This window comes from Prionailurus viverrinus, chromosome B2 (genome assembly GCF_022837055.1).
Source record: "Prionailurus viverrinus isolate Anna chromosome B2, UM_Priviv_1.0, whole genome shotgun sequence".
Taxonomy (NCBI): domain Eukaryota; kingdom Metazoa; phylum Chordata; class Mammalia; order Carnivora; family Felidae; genus Prionailurus; species Prionailurus viverrinus.
In genome coordinates, this window is record NC_062565.1 from 77,138,815 (window position 1) to 77,155,207 (window position 16,393).

The 16,393-nt window shown below is 39.4% G+C and overlaps 1 protein-coding gene across 6 annotated transcripts in view; it reads right to left on the reverse strand.

Moving 5' to 3' along the window:
* Positions 1–2,840, reverse strand: part of SNX14 (sorting nexin 14) — a 77,956-nt gene extending 75,116 nt beyond the window's left edge. For 4 of the 6 annotated variants that reach the window (XM_047858276.1, XM_047858273.1, XM_047858275.1 and 1 more), the window contains exon 1: positions 2,536–2,838. In XM_047858276.1, the coding sequence (XP_047714232.1) occupies positions 2,536–2,735 (200 nt within the window). In that variant the 5' untranslated portion in view covers positions 2,736–2,838. Of the gene's footprint in view, positions 1–2,535 lie in introns of all 6 variants that reach the window. The other 2 variants (XM_047858274.1, XM_047858277.1) reach the window with 2 other exon arrangements.
* Between the last annotated feature and the right edge of the window lie 13,553 nt (positions 2,841–16,393).

Consider the following 16,393-nt stretch of genomic DNA (forward strand, 5'->3'; position numbering starts at 1 on the left):
AAGGGACCACATTTCCTTATGTAACAGTCGTCCAGAGATAGCCACAGCATACATAAACACACGTTTATATGTACATATGAATGTACACACATATATTTTTTCAATTTTTTAAGTTTAATTATTTATTCTGAGAGAGACAGAGAGACAGGGAGGAGCACAGAGAGAGAATCCCAAGCAGGCTCTGCACCATTAGCACTGTGCCCGATGTGGGGCTCGAACTCATGGACAATGAGATCAGGACCTGAGCAGAAACCAAGAGCCAGACGTTCAACCGACTGAGCCACCCAGGTGCTCCATGAATGTGCACACGTACTTTAATGAAAATCACACAATACGCTGAAAAGCACACTATATACACTGTCTTGCACCTTCCAAAGGCTTTTTCCTGTTAAAAGGGTACTAACCATTCTTTCATTTTATTTACTTGTTTAAGTAAACTGTACCCCAATGTAGGGTGTGAACTCAAGACTCTGAGATCAAGAGTCCATGCTCTATGGACTGAGCCAGCCAGGCACCACAAGGTACCTAACCATTCTTTTAGTAAAGACAGTTCTATGATTTTTTTTTTTCAACGTTTATTTATTTTTGGGACAGAGAGAGACAGAGCATGAACGGGGGAGGGGCAGAGAGAGAGGGAGACACAGAATCTGAAACAGGCTCCAGGCTCTGAGCCATCAGCCCAGAGCCCGACGCGGGGCTCGAACTCCCGGACTGCGAGATCGTGACCTGGCTGAAGTCGGACGCTTAACCGACTGCGCCACCCAGGCGCCCCAGTTCTATGATGTTTAAGATCACTTTTGCTGGTTTCAACACTAACAAAGGAAAGTACCAAAAACAGTCTGAAAAAAATTCTTTGTTTGAATAATACAAATAAAGATACAGGGTACAGATCAAATGGTATTCTATGACTTAACAACATAGAACACTAGACGCTATAATTAAGTAGACAACCTCAGAAATCTAGTTCAACCTGATCCTACGTGTCCTACTTTGGACACCTAAACTGACCCATCTACCGAAGGAGACAGGTTAAAAATTCCTGGACAAAAGTTAAGCACAAAAAGTTAACCTTTCATATTAAAGCTGTTAATCTAGAATACCTTCCAGATGACAGAAAACGAAATACTTAATAATTAATTTCCACTCTGCTAAGGATTCTTAACAGAATTCCTTCAGGTATTCCTGAAATCAAACATCTTACTATCACAATCAAATCGCATTAGATCTCAAATGATATTTTCCAGTAAAATATCAATCGTTATTTAAACCTAGTATTATATAAACCCAGAGTCCACTAACAAGAAAGCAAAATGGCTAGGGGAAAAAAATCTGATCCAACCGTCACACGAAATGGTTGCCTTAGAGCAAAATTAAATAACCAAATTCCTGGTGAACGCTTTCCCATTCCTCTCTTTAGGGATCAACTACCTCGGTAAAGGGTAAGGATGCTTTCATGTTCAAAACATCAGAAAAAACATCATGTAGATACTGTTGCTGACAAGTGTCTCAGACTTCTTTCCGCCAAGAGCAAATCCGGAAATAATTTGAAGTTCTCCTCCACTACCTACTTCATCATTTCTAGAAATAGCTAACTGAAGGAAATCAGTTTTATTTCAGGGGCAGAACTTTCCGATTTCAAAGTGTCAACTGAATTTACCAATTTTAAACTTTCAGTCTTCCCTTTTCGAATATTCTAGAGATGTCAAGACAGAGACTATTTTACTTTGACTTCGATTCAACAAATCTTTACAATTACCCGTTTTAACCAACCACACTTTGAGGAAAGCTTCAGCTACAAGGCTGTGTGTGGCGCGCGCGTGCTTCGGCTGCGTGACTATGTGTATGTATGCACACGTACATGCTTATGCAAGCTGTGTGCGCACGCGCGCGCCTCAGCTGTAAGACTACATATGTGTGTGCTTTGGCCGCAAGTCTGTGTGTGCGCGCGCACTGGCTGCAAGGATGCGTCCACGACTGCGCGCGCTGCGGCTATAAGACTGCGTGCATGTGTGCGCGTGTGTGCGCGCAGCGGCTGTAAAATCGTGTGCGAGTGTGCGCAGAGCGGCTCTACGACTGTGTGAGTGCGAGTGTACGCGCACGCGCGCGGTGAGAGCGAGGGGAGTCTGCCTAAGACTGTGGCTGCTACAACACCTAGAACCCTCTCGTCAGCTGACTGGACCGCCCCTGCAAGGTCTCTAATTGAGACGTACATATACATTCCACTCCTCTGAAAAACAACGATGATGGAGGGCCAGGTTACAAGAAACAGGTGAAAACTAGGTAAGAATCTGGGCCAGGTGTCTCAGAAGACCCGGCCTCAGGAAGGGGGGCACTGGAACGCACCCCACCCACGCTCGCACTTCCGGGCCCGGACGCTCCGCTCGGCGCCCCGAGGCCCCTCTTCCCAAGGCCTCGGAGCCGGCCGTAGGTCCCGCAGCTGCGCAGCCTGGGCGGTCTCCACACAGTGAAGCAACCCGGGCCTGCGCCTGCGGCCTCGCAGAACAGCCGCCCGCCAGCTCCCCGCTGCAGCGTTACCTGTTGAGAAGTAGGGAGGCGACGCTGAGGCAGAGCAACAGGAAGCAGAACAGCGGGTACTGGCGGCAGATCTCGCGTCCTACGTCGAGCCGGAGCCGCTGCTTCAGCTTCTCCCCCATCGTCCGCACCCAGGGCACCATCTCCGTTTGCGTGGCTGAAGCTGTGCTACAGGTTGAGGCCGAGGTTGAGGTGACCCCCATCAACCTCCCGCGTCTCCGCCCCCGCCGACCTGGCGGCTACCCACACAGCCGCCGACCGGCGGACCGACCGCCGGCTGCAATCGCCCAAAGCCCCGCCCTAGGCCCCGCCGCGCGTGCGCGGCCTCCTCCCCCCGCTCCACCCCCCCCGCCGCCACAGCCGGCCAAGGGGACTGCCGCACGACGTGCCCGAGATCGTCACCCCTTGGAGGCCCAGCGCGTTCCGCAGCTCCTCCCTCCAGGGCAGGGTCGCGCGCCGGCCTCCCAAGGAGGGCCCGACTTCACTGGCTACTGGCCTGTTTTGGAAATCGGGGGGTAAAGTTGCAGCACCGAGTAACCTTCGCCTGTATCGCGGAGGAGAGAGAGAAGGTTGTGCCGTAGCACGGGGTAAATTACAGCCCCGAGCAGCCGCCAGACCCTGCCTGCGGGACATCCTGAGCTCGCCCTCTGGGGACTGTAGCTTTTGTGACGCGTTCGGGCGGGGGGATGGAGTGCGTGGTCCCGGCCCCCGCCTCTCGGTGGGGACCCGTCGAGCTTTACGTGACGCCCAACGGAGAGAATGGAGTCCTTATTTGGCGGGGGCTGGGTAGGGCAGGACGCGTGAGTAAACCCTGGAATTCGGGAGTCAAACCCACCGGGCCGTCACCCCTTTGAGTGTGCATTCTGCGCGCTCACAGGCAAGGTAGAGCTCAGGTCACCATGGCCTTGCCGGTCTAATCAAAATCCAAGTGTTTGGACAAGGCAGGTTGGCAGGTTAGGTTAAATCCCTCTGGTCTCGTGGAGCTTTCGATTTAGTTAAGTCATCACATTTCTAAATTTAATATATGATTTTCCACCAGTCGGAGAGATGCAAGAAGACATCATCGTAACAAGTAAAATTTATTTAGACGGCGCGCTAAGCACTTTCATTTAACTTTCAAACATTTACCTCATGATGTAGATACTCCAGTTTTTCCCATTTTGCAGCTAGATTACGGAGGCTTGCAAAACCGGGATTTGGAGCCGTTCTAACCCCAGAGCCGGCGCTCTACTGCTGCCTGTCATTTTTTTCTTCCTTAGGATCTTATCGTCCAAAGTGCGGAAACAGATACGTTCAGAAAGTATATATTGTTTAAGTGGGGTATGTGCGGTTTCATGAATATTTTTCCATTTTACTCCAAATACAAGGACCACCTTTAATGATGCATTATTTTCCTTCAGAATGGATCGTCTCTATTCTATCAATGCTAGTTTTATTGACATAATGATTACCATTTTCTATCCTAAATTTGTACACCTTTCTAATAAATTTTTAAGGATTAATATCAATACAATTGCGCAAGGGTAAGAACATGATACATACTGTCAAGTTTCTTCCTAGAATGGTTTACCAATCCACAGTAGTATATAAAAGCATCCATATTTCACTGGTCCTCGTCATTAGGGATGGTTTTAACTAACATCACAATATACTCATACTGTACCATTTCTGATTAAATTATTAAAATGCCATGTGACATCACTGGAAAACTAATTGCTTTTTTTAATGTTTTGAAGTACAGGAGAAAACATTTAGTATATTAATTTCACTTCAGCCTTTTAATGGTCTTTGAATTATCTAGAAGCCCTTGTTTATATGAACATCCTAGGACTACACTGAAATATAAATAAAAGGTATATGTTGAATTAATCTACATGTATCCAGGGCCTATGGTGTAGTTGAGTACAGTACTTTAATACTTGTGCAAGTTACTTTATTAAACTTTTCTGGGGAGTTATATTGCCAATCTTATTCTTTATAAAGACTTGTTCTGAATTTACTGTTCAACTTTGTACTAAGAGCCAAAACATTTAAAAAGCAAAATGTTTGTTTTTTGTTTTTTGGGTTTTTTTTTTAGCGTTTATTTATTTTTGAGACACAGAGGGACAGAGCATGAACGGGGGAGGGTCAGAGAGGAAGACACAAAATCCGAAGCAGGCTCCAGGCTCCAAACTGTCAGCACAGAGCCTGACCCGGGGCTCCAGCTCATGGACCACGAGATCATGACCTGAGCTGAAGTCAAGACGCTTAACCGACTGAGCCACCCAGGCGCCCCTAAAAAGCAAAATGTTTGATTTTCAAGTTAGCCTTAACAACATCCAACTTAAAGGTGGCTTTTTCCCCATATGACGTTATTAGAGGAAATTTTGAAATAACCTAGACAATTTAAATCTTCATATTATGTTCAGGAAAAGTAAAAACTAAAAATAAATTTCTGCTATAAGGAAAATCCACAGCTGGGGGCGCCTGGGTGGTTCATCCCTTTAAGTGTCTGACTCTTCATTTCGCCTTAGGTCATGATCTCACGGTTGTAGGATCCAACCCCGCATCGGACTCTGGGCTGCCAGCTCGGAGCCTGCTTGGGATTTTCTCTCTCTCTCAGAAATAAATACATGAGGGGCCCCTGGGTGGCTCAGTCGGTTAAGTGTCCGACTTAGGGTCAGGTCGTGATCTCATAGTTCATGAGTTTGAGCCCCGTGTCGGGCTCTGTGTGGACACCTCAGAGCCTGGAGCTTACTTCAGATTCTGTGTCTCCCTCTTTTTCTGCCCTCCCCCCCCTCAAAAATAAACAAACGTTAAATAAATAACTTCAGAAATAAAATCCACGCCTAAAGCAAGAAAAAGAAATTTGGGGTGTCTGGGTGACCCGGTCGAGCATCCCACTCTTGATTTTGGCCTAGGTTATCAGCTCACAGTTCGTGAGATGGAGCCCTGAGTCGGGCTCTGCACCGACAGTGCAGAGTGGGCTTGGGATTCTCTCCTCCCCTCTTCAGCTCTTGCACATGTGCACTCTGTCTCTCTGAAAATAAACTTAAAAAAAAAAAAATTATGGTTGATACAGACTTCATAAAATAAAATACTCTTATTTCATTAAATGTTTTTTCTTTAACCTTGTGGTCTGTTATCAACACACACAGAGCTTTAAACTTTTTTCCCAAACTTTTATTAGAAGTTTTGAACTTAAAGCAGGAATATGGAATATCCACAATCAATCCTAATTCTGAAACCAGCTCCACCTTCTACTAGCAGTATTTTATTGAGCAAGGTTAAGTTGATCTACCTCAACTTGTGCATCCACAACTCTAAAAGAGAGATCTCTTAAGAAGTTTTAGAGATTTAAATTGGGTGTAAAGTACCTACTAAGTGTCTTTATACAATGATTAATACAAAAATTTTCTTAAATTATTCTATCAATTTCTGAGTGTGACAAAAGCAGCCAATACCTTTATTTGGATAATAACCTAAAATCACAATGACCTAATAGGAAACAGGTCCAGAGAAGTTCTTTGCCTGCTCTTCTAGACCTCCACTGTTCAATACAGTAGCCACTGGCCATTATCTGACTACTGAGCATTTACAATGTGGCTAGTGCCACATTGAATAGACATGTGCTATAAGGGTAAAGTAGACATCAGACTGCACATGAAAACAAGAATGTAAACTGAATTTTTAAAACAAATGTTAAATATTCTCAAAATAATGAGCTAAAATATTAATCTCATGTTTCTTATTTCTATAATGTGGCCACATTATTTGTAATTTTACTAAACTTCTAATGTAATTTTAAAATTACATTATGTGGCTTTCATTATATTTCTACTGGTCAGTGCTGCTCCAGACTAACATTAGCTAGGGAGAGCCAGTACAATTAAATGTGTAAATTTTTTGATAAATGCCACAATTACTATGTATGCCAGGGTACATTTTCAAACTATAAGAAGTAGAAAAAAATAATTGATTATGCTTTCATCTAAAGGGCTCAAATATCAAGCTACAATACTATCTCCCATTATTTTAATGAACATTTATTGAATTAGCAAATAAATATAAGGCACTGTACTAGATGTGGTGGCAGATACAATGATTTAGGTGCATTTTTCTGACCTCCAAAGGCTTACAATCTAGTGGAGACATATCACACATGAAAATGTAGAATACATGGCATGTTTATATATAAAGGCTGTAATAGTTTTTAAAAAATGACAAGTGATGGGAAAGAAAAATTTTCAACTAGTGGGGATCTGGGAAGACAATGATTTGAGCAAAGACTAGGATTTATCTCTTTGCTTTCACTTAATATTTAGAAGTCAGGCAGCAGTAGGCAATGGTAAGTATTTAAAATGCATCTAATTAAACCTGATTCTCCCAACTCCACCAGCACTATACAAATTGTTTATGTTGGTACAGGAGATTTAAAGATGTTGAAATACCTGAATCCCAGTTGTTTGTGGCCTACTTAACTCTGACAACCCAGAATATACACCAAATTTTAACTGTTGAGGGCCATGATCTGCATGGCGTAAGCGGATCAGGAAGAGGATAGATGAATATATACACATTACCCCTAGGAGCCATTTCAGTCTACCCGACTCACAGATGCCTACTATAATATGGAACGTATTCTCCTGTAACAGGATTGGCATTTCTAAACCCGTTTCAGCCCACTATGTCTCAAAGCATCAAGTTTCATATTTTAACTCTGTGGCATTCGTAATGTTATCTTTAATGTTACATTTCATAATACCCTCTTCTCCCCACAACTTATCCCTGTGCATCAACCTCAGGATATAACATCTGTTAAAGGAACTACAGAACTGCCTTCTTCACTTCAGGAAATGTTCCTTGCCTTCCTTTTCAAAAAAGGAACTACAATGGAGACTATGTAATTCAAGGAAGAACATTAAGGGATTTTAATGGGTGGGAATTTGAGATGTTCAAAATGCAGCTATTACTTTCCTATTTAACACCCCTTTTTTGAGTGACCATGAAGTAAAACCTCCAATGGGAAGATATGAAGGACTACAACTTTATACAACCAGTGGCTCAAATAGATTCTCTCTGGATACAAAAACTGTTTTGACCATGAAATTCTGGGAAGTCTCATGACCTTAGCACCAAACAATTTAAGCATTTACTGTTTGTCATCTTATTTCTAAACACAATGGAATAACCATTCTCTCTAACCTTTCATGGAAATGGGTCATAATTACAGAAAATGTCAATCATTTCATAACTGATTAGAAACTAAAAATATACTGGACATTTGGATGGCTCAGTCGGTTAGAAAGTGTCCAACTTTGGCTCAGGTCATGATCTCACAGTTCATGGGTTCGAGCCCAGAGCCTTGAGCCTGCTTCAGATTGTGTCTCCCTCTCTCTCTGCCCCACCTCTGCTCATACTCTCTCAACTGTTAAAAAAAAAAGTTTTTAAAGAAACTGAAAATATACTCACCTGCCTGTTGGTAAATATTAAAGACTGGAAAAGGCACTTAAATTCTAACACCATCACTATCTTGTATAAGACAGCCAATGTTTCTCTTGTCTATCTCTTAATGTTACCTCTTAAATAAGTAAAACATTATGCCTTATGTTATATTAACTACACAGACAATGGCTTCCTTTCATAAAAAGAAAAATGCTACCTATATCCAGGTGTTTAAATATAGCTTTTAACTGACTTCAGTAACTTCTGAAAGTATTTTTGGAAAGGCTTTGCCATCCTTCCCCTTACCTCTAGGTAGGCTATTCACTAAAACAGAAAAACAAATTTTCATATGGTACTTATAAACCACTATGCAAGTATGCTTGGTTCAGAATGGTGAAAGTCACTAATATTGGTACTTCAGTTCTAATTCTAAGGTTGCTACCAAAGAAAATCAATTTTTATCTTTACTAAAAAAGAAGCTATTTTAGTAACCTGATTGTAGTTCTAAGAACATAGAGTTCACAGTGGATGGCTGGCTCAGACTGTAAAGCACGCAACTTTTTTTTTTTTAAAGAGAGAGAGAGAGCACAAGCTGCGGGGAGACGGGCAGAGGGAGAGAGAGAACCCCAAGCAGGCTCCACACCCCATGGAGCCCAACATGGGGCTTGATCCCATGATCCCGGGATCATGATCCAAGCCAAAATCAAAGGTCAGACACTCAACTGACTGAGGAACCCAGGCGCTCTGAGCATATAACTCTTGATCTTGGGGTCATGAGTTCAAACCCCACCCTGGACATAGTTTACTTAAAATAAATGCTCTTTTAAAAATAGAAATCTTGACTAATAAGGTAATCTTGGAAATTTTTATTGGAAAATTTTCCCTATATATTGAAAGGCAGTTACCATTTAAATTTAGGTTTCCTTAAATTTACAGGTTTAACATGAACACAAAATTTTAAAACAATCTGAATTTCAAGCACTGCTTATACTCTTCAATTGTGTTAAGTTTGAGATATATCCTTACTTATTCAACGTAACTAAGAACTCTGTACCAGATGTCCTATTTACTTTACAGTTCTATTTACTTCTATTTTCAGTTAAAATAATAATAAAACAGATTAGCTCACTTTACTTCTTGGGGCTAAGATGAAATCTCCAGGAAATATCCCTATCTAAAATCCTTTTAATGTCCTAGGTTTTCACACATTGATAGCACATCATGTATTATTCTTAAATTGGCTTAATCCTATTTATTGAATCAGCCCTGCCAAATTTCATAGCTTTGCTTTCTTCTAGTGTAAACCGTCATATGAAATTGTTACTGATCATGGTGGAGGATGGGAAATTGCAATTAACACATACACTGTTAACAGTGAATTTGAAGAGTAGCAGCAATACTGAATAGAAAATAATCCTGAAGATTCTTCCTGTAATTACAGAGTATAGAAACATCAGATTTTCAAATGTGGTCAGATGTTTTAAAACCATGGTTTTGCTCCTTAAGTTACCTTTAAGCAGAGGTTGATAAATTTTGGTTTTTGACTTCTATAGCTAAGTTACAAACCCATAACACAAGGAAGAAAAATTAGCTAGTAGACTATTTACACCCCAGAAAAGCCACAGGCAGGACTTTTATCTTGGTGTTATCTTATGTTCCTCAGTGGTACTTTGTTGATAGTTTTAAAGTACCTAGAGCAAGAAGACTTTACTCTTTTGGCCTAAGTGAATTTTTGAGGGGTTGGCTGGAGGTGGAACACAACGAAAAGGTGAAGTGAAGGGCACCTAGCTGGGTCAGTCGCTGGAACGTGCAACTCTTGATCTCAGGGTTGTGGGTTTGAGCCCCCACATAGGGTGTAGAGTACTTGGATCAAATGTAGCTGGATGTGAAAAGAGAAATTAACAGGACACATTAACTGACAGAGCAGAGCACTCTGTGTTGTTGCACATAACACAGAGAATCCAGCCTGGACAGTAAAACAGGAATCCACATAAGATGTGATATGAACCCATGAATGTAGATGAGATCAAGAAGACAAGTACAGATGAAAAAAGGGAAATAAGGACAGATAAGAACGAGGTGGTCAGAGATTAGAGAACCAGCAAAGTGCCAAAAAAAGACTTTTCAAAGATTCAATGGAACAAATGACTTAGAGGGTAAAGTTTTAAGTGTATTTTGAGAGAGTAGGCATGTGAGTGGGGAAGGGGGGAGGGGGAGACAGAGAGAGAGAGAGAGAGAGAGAGAGAGAGAGAGAGAGAGAGAGAGAGAGAGGCAGAGTCCTAAGCAGGCTCCGTGCCGACATGTTAGCGCAGAACTTGATGTGGGGCTCAATCTCACAACTGTGAGATCATGACCTGAGCTGAAACCAAAAGCCAGAGGCTTAACCTACTGAGCCACCCAGGCACCCCAAGGTTAAAGCTTTTTTAAAAAAATGTTATTTTCATATCAGGCTACTGGTGTCCTGTGAACAGCTCTTTAAAAGAGAGGAGAGAGGAAAATCAACCTAAAGGAGTATCATCCCAAAACTGCCAAGCTACCTAGGAAAATGTGGAATAAATGCCTTTATCCTAATAATGTAAAACGCATGGTTTCAACCTAAAGAGAGTCTACTGGGGCAGGGACCTGTGGGAGGGGATTTGCTGGTGCTTAGAATCCTTATGCTATTTTGGATTGATTATATGCTAACCCTATAATTTTGAGAAAACATTTGAGCTACTAGTAATAAATCATATTTCAGAGATTGGATTAGCACTTAGACTACCTTTTATTTCCTAATCAGGTTCATTTATATTAGTATTATACCAATTGAATTTTGCCTAGAACTATGTAACTGAGGGACTTGAGATAAACGAACACTAATTCTAAAGATTAAAAAAGTTACTACCACAGGGGCACCTGGGTGGCTCAGTCAGTTAAGCATCCAGCTCTTGAATTCAGCTCAGGTCAGGATCTCGATGTATATGGGATCGAGCCCACATTGGGCTCTAGACTGACAGCACAGAGCCTGCTTGGTATTCTCTCTCCTGCTCCCTGCCCCTCCCCCACTCACACATGAACCCTCTCAAAAAAAAAAAAAAAAAAAAAAAGAAAAAAGTTACTACCACAAAAGGAGAACCATATTGCTCAAATATTAGTTGACATCTACATTACTCAGACTGATTTCCACCTAGTGCAATATTAACACAGTAATTTAGGGAGTCGAGATAACTTCAATAATGCTCTGTGAACTATATGGGCTTGATACAATTTTCTTCTTCCGAATATACAGGTTCCAATGTTTCCTTAACTGCAAGAGAAATAAGCATCCTACTTACTCCCCTCAAAGAATAACTAAGTTATCACAGATGTTCCAGAAAATGTTCATACATGTAAGCTATTACACGTTGATTACAGTATGAATTAAGTCTTTTAATGTAACACTTCCTATTTTGTGAAACTATGTCTTCACAAAAGTATGAATGCAAAGAAACAGAAAATCCTCTAGGCAGAATGTTACCAGAAACATAAGCTGTACCTTATAGAATGTTGAGACAGAAAAATACCAAAATATAATCTTTTCACCCAGGACCAAAGAGATTATATTGTGTTTGCACATAGTTCCCTCATTAAATGCCTCAATGATTAGGAAAAAAATATTTTTATTATTGTTTTCACCTAGAACTATTAGGAAACTAAAAAGAAGTATTTAAATCAGTGAAATTGTGACTGTATTAATGCACACAAATTTGGTTGAGCAATCTATACACACACACACACACACACACACATCAGGCTTAATAGAATGGGGAAGCCATAGATTAGCATGCCTTATGTCCATTAATGAATGGGTCTAGGTATATTAGTTAATAAGATTTATTTTCTTCTTCAGTTTCCTGGGGTATGTGCATGTGTTTCCAGATACTACTATTGCCATTAAAAATTAGCTAAGATTTCTGGTACCAAAAATTTCAAGTCAGTTTCTCCCTTGGTATTTTAATATAAAACTTAATGTTTTAATACCTGGAAGCAGTCCTTAAGAACAGCTAAAATGACCTAAGATGTTCAAATTGCCTTTATGTGGAAAAATTTTAAAGGACTTAGACTGGAATCAGCAAAGAGTATATGACGAAAAGTCATTATTTCCACAACCAGATTAACATGGATTCTCATCAAATCTGGGTATGGTAGGTTTGAGAAATCTCTACCAAAATAAAGAATGTAGTCACATTACCAGGTAAAATAGCATACATGAAGGTAGCTGTGTTAAATATAAATGGAAAAACAAAATGCTGCACAATGGGTTTCGTTTTAAATGTTCAGAAATTAAATACTAAAACAAAACCTATTTTACTATTCCCAAAGGTTTTTCAAAATACTCTGCTTTGTCCAGTCAAAAACGTCACTAAATTTGCATGTTTAGTCACAAAATGTCTTCTATGTACCCTTTTAACATGCTAGGTGATGTTCTCTTTTCCAGTAAGATTTATTCAAACTTCCCCTGGACAGTTTATTTCAAACGAGCCATCAACATGAACGTGGTAATACAGATTAAGATGGTTTCTTCTAATATATTCAAAATAATGTACACATATTGTTGTATTTTACTACCCAGATCCATTTAAAAGTAGCAGTTTTTATACTAAGTTGCACATTTTAGGTACAAACTATGAAGAACTGAGGCTCGTATTAATTTTTTGCTTACAAGGATTCAAGAAACAGCCATTTTTCTTGAGAGGAGTGGGAAGGAAAAGGCAAGACCTCTGCGTAGCAAGTAAAAGAAGATATTTAAGCAGTTGAAGGTTATAAAGCTGCTTTCAGGGTCTAACCACCTCCTCACAGCAAATAATCTGCCTGGAAGGAGTCAAAACTCCTGCAATCAGGCACTCTTCTTTCAGGCATGAGGGGGTACCTTGCCTGCCTGCCTGCTCCCAAGGAAGCTAAAAATAAAGCTTATGTTTTTCTCATATGCACAGCACATAGTCATGTCAGTTAACAGGCATAGTACACCAGTCTACTTTTATCAAATCCTTCTTTCATAAAGAACTGCCAAACATTTGAGAAAAATTAGAAAAAGTAAATAACTAAAGTGAGCTAATATTTCAATGCATCCTGTAACTGGTCACTTTTTAAAAAACCTTTAAAAAATTTTAAAAAAAATAAAAAATAAATAAAAAACCTTTAAAATTGAAGAATGAGAAAGATAGTCTATATATAAAATAAAAACAGACTGCTCTGTTGGTCAAACTTAAAGTCAGTGTATGCTCTGGAAGAGGGAAAAATAAAAGGTAATATTTCTTATAAAGTATAAAAAGCTACAGTGACAAATGAAAAAAATAGCTTAAATATAAGAGAAATCAATGCAGTACAATTCTTCCAAACCAAGCTCCAAAAAAGCAGAAAAACTGAAAAAAGTGAAAAACAAAATTCTCACCAACAAAAAACCTCTTAAGTCTTCCAGTTAAAAAGCAAAATAAATGAAAACCTATGCAGTCTCATCCAACCTTAGAAAATGAAGTTATGAAAAAAAATCTGAATGTGTAAGAAAAAAAATTACCTACAAAGCAAGCACTGCATTCAAATCAAGACTATTATAACACAGGGCGGGGCGCCTGGGTGGTTCAGTCAGTTGAGTGTCAGACTCCTTTTTTTAAATTTATTATTTAACATTTATTCATTTTTGAAAGAGCATGAGCTGTCAGCACAGAGCCTGAGGCAGGGCTCAAACTCATTAACTCTGAGATCATGACCTGAGCTGAAGTCTGACTGAACCATCCAGGTGCCCCAAGTGTCAGACTCTTGATTTTCGCTCAGGCCATGATCTCGTGTTCATGGGATCAAGCCTTACACCAGGCTTTGCACAGACAACGCAGACATGCTTGAGATTCTCTCTCTCCCTCTCTGCCCCTCCCCCACTCATTCTCTCTCAAAATAATTAAAAAGAAAAAAACTGTTGTTACACCAAATAATGGAGCGATACCTCCAAAGTTCTGATGGAAAAGGATAGTGCAGCTAGAATCCTATGTCCAAACTGTCAACCAACAGTGAGGGTGAAACATTTTCCAGTGTGCAAGACGGTTTACAGTTCATGTAACCTTTCCTGAAAATATTACCAGAGAACATATTGCAGCAAGAACAAAAGGGAATCTAAGAGGGAGCAATGGAACCTAAGAAAAGTGGAGTCCAGCAATGGAATGGGGAAAAAAAAAAAAAAAAAAGAATCCTAATATGACAGTAGTACACAGAGCACTAAATATGATTAAATAGCAAAACAGCTTATAAAAAGAAAGGTAATTAGAAACTCAAAAAAAAAAAAAAATCCAAGTCATGGTTTGTATTTTAGCTATGGCATGAATCCAAATAAAGAACATTAAAAGAATTCATTTTATTTCTACCTTAGAATTTTGCCTTCCCAAGGACACAAATTTTATCAAAATAGGGTGATCTATGAACCTAAATACATTACCATTATAAATGCTGCGTTTTGTCTATCTTCAGTCTAGAGGCAAAGTAAAAGATAACCTGTTATAAAGTGCCATAAATCTGAAAAATGATAGCAGGAACCAGGAGAGGAAGGAAAAGTAATAAAATATCGAGGGGCTCCTAGGTGGCTCAGTAGGTTAAGTGTCCAATTCTTGATTTAGGCTCAGGTGGTATCTCACAGTTCATGAGACCAAGGACCTTTGCACAGACAGTGGGGCCTGCTTGGGATTCTCTCTCCCTCTCCCCTGATTGTACTAGCTCTCTCTCAAAATTTTTTAATGAACTTAAAAAATAACATATTGAGTGTGCTTCTTTATATAGTGAGGATCAAACAGATACTAAAATTGGTATAAGTAGAGGCTTAAGTGTAGTTTGAGTAATAAAGGTAATCAACTGAATTTAAAATAGTTCGGCAAAAGAATAGAACTAGTTTAAGCTAAACTCCTCACAAGGGGTAACTACTACCTAAATTTAGTAATTAAGAGAGATGTGCTCCCTTTGCCCCTATCCCCCACTCATGCTCTTAAAAAAAAACAAAACAAAACAAAAAAAAAAAACAGTGAGAGAAACAGTAACCAGTATATAAGAACTACAGAAGGGGTCCTGTCTGTAAATTGGATGGTGTGAGGAGATGCAGACTTTCTGTGCTATCTGAATGCTATTTCATATACTGCACTAGCAGCTCCTGCTTTCCAGGTATAGCTTATACAATTCAGCTAAATTATCAACTAAGTATATACAACACCTTTCTCCACTACTCAAAGTAGGAGATACAGTATCATATGAGATGCCTTAAATTCAGAGCCTCTGTTTTTAAGTGATTTAACTTCAACAATCTACCAACTGAAAGGTAAATACAATTATTCATATGCATGCAACCAATCATTGCTCATTATTGTAAAATATAGTAAGTAGCAATTAGTTAGAAATACCTGTTTGTTTTTTAATTAAAAAAACTGTTTTCAAGACTTTCACTTCAGGTTAGCCTTCATGCTTTTCTCAGGTATACTCACTTATCCTCTCTAAAGTACTCTGCAAAACAAGCCTAAACAAATTTTACAGACTTAAAACCAACTATACTTCATGAGCAAAACAAGAATTCAATCTTTAAGTATTCCTTCCTCATAAAGAGGTTTGTAGTTGGAATGCTGTTTCATTCAGCAACCTGGAATTAAGCTAAAAATCAACATAAAGGAAAAATTGCTGAGCTGGGTTATAACTTCAATACTTAAAAAAAAAAAAAAGCAGTCTTTATATATATCACAAGGCCAACTGTTCCCATAACTTCCAATTTTGATTTTTTTAATGTCAGATGTACAATTTAAATGTGAATCTTCATAATCTCAATTTACTTAAAACATTAGCATTACATGCTCATTTTAAAAAGCTTTCTAATGTATATTCAGTGGTTCCAAATTTTTATTCCTTTTTTCAAGTTAGCAAGTCATAATTAAGCCTAATTCAGCAAATAAACTAAATTTCTACCAAACCGAAAAAACTATTTTTAAATGCCTAACCCCTCTGAGTCAGATTTCCCTGCCCTGGAGGAGCTTCCATTCTAAGAGGCAAAAGAAACCATAAAGAGAAGAAATTGAGTTAACTTCAAAGAATAAGTAGCACTGGTAATTTAAACAGACTGATAAAAAGACAGACACTTGGCCCAGATAAACTGAAGTAACTATAATTATGTCCTGCTGGGGCCCTAACTATGGCTGATGCTGTCCTAAGTGCTAAATGGATCCTCAGGAAACCAAGAGATCAACTAACATTTCCTGATATAATTTTAGAATGTTTTTTTCATCATTATTTTAATTCTATTTTATAAAGGAATCTGAAGCTGGGTTCCTAAAGAAAAAAGTACCTGTCATTAGTGTTGAAGGATTTTTAAGAATTCAATTTGTGCAAATTCATGGGGATTTTAACTATTTCAAGAAAAAAGCAAGGGAAGTATTTTTTTCAAAACTACACGTACTGCATT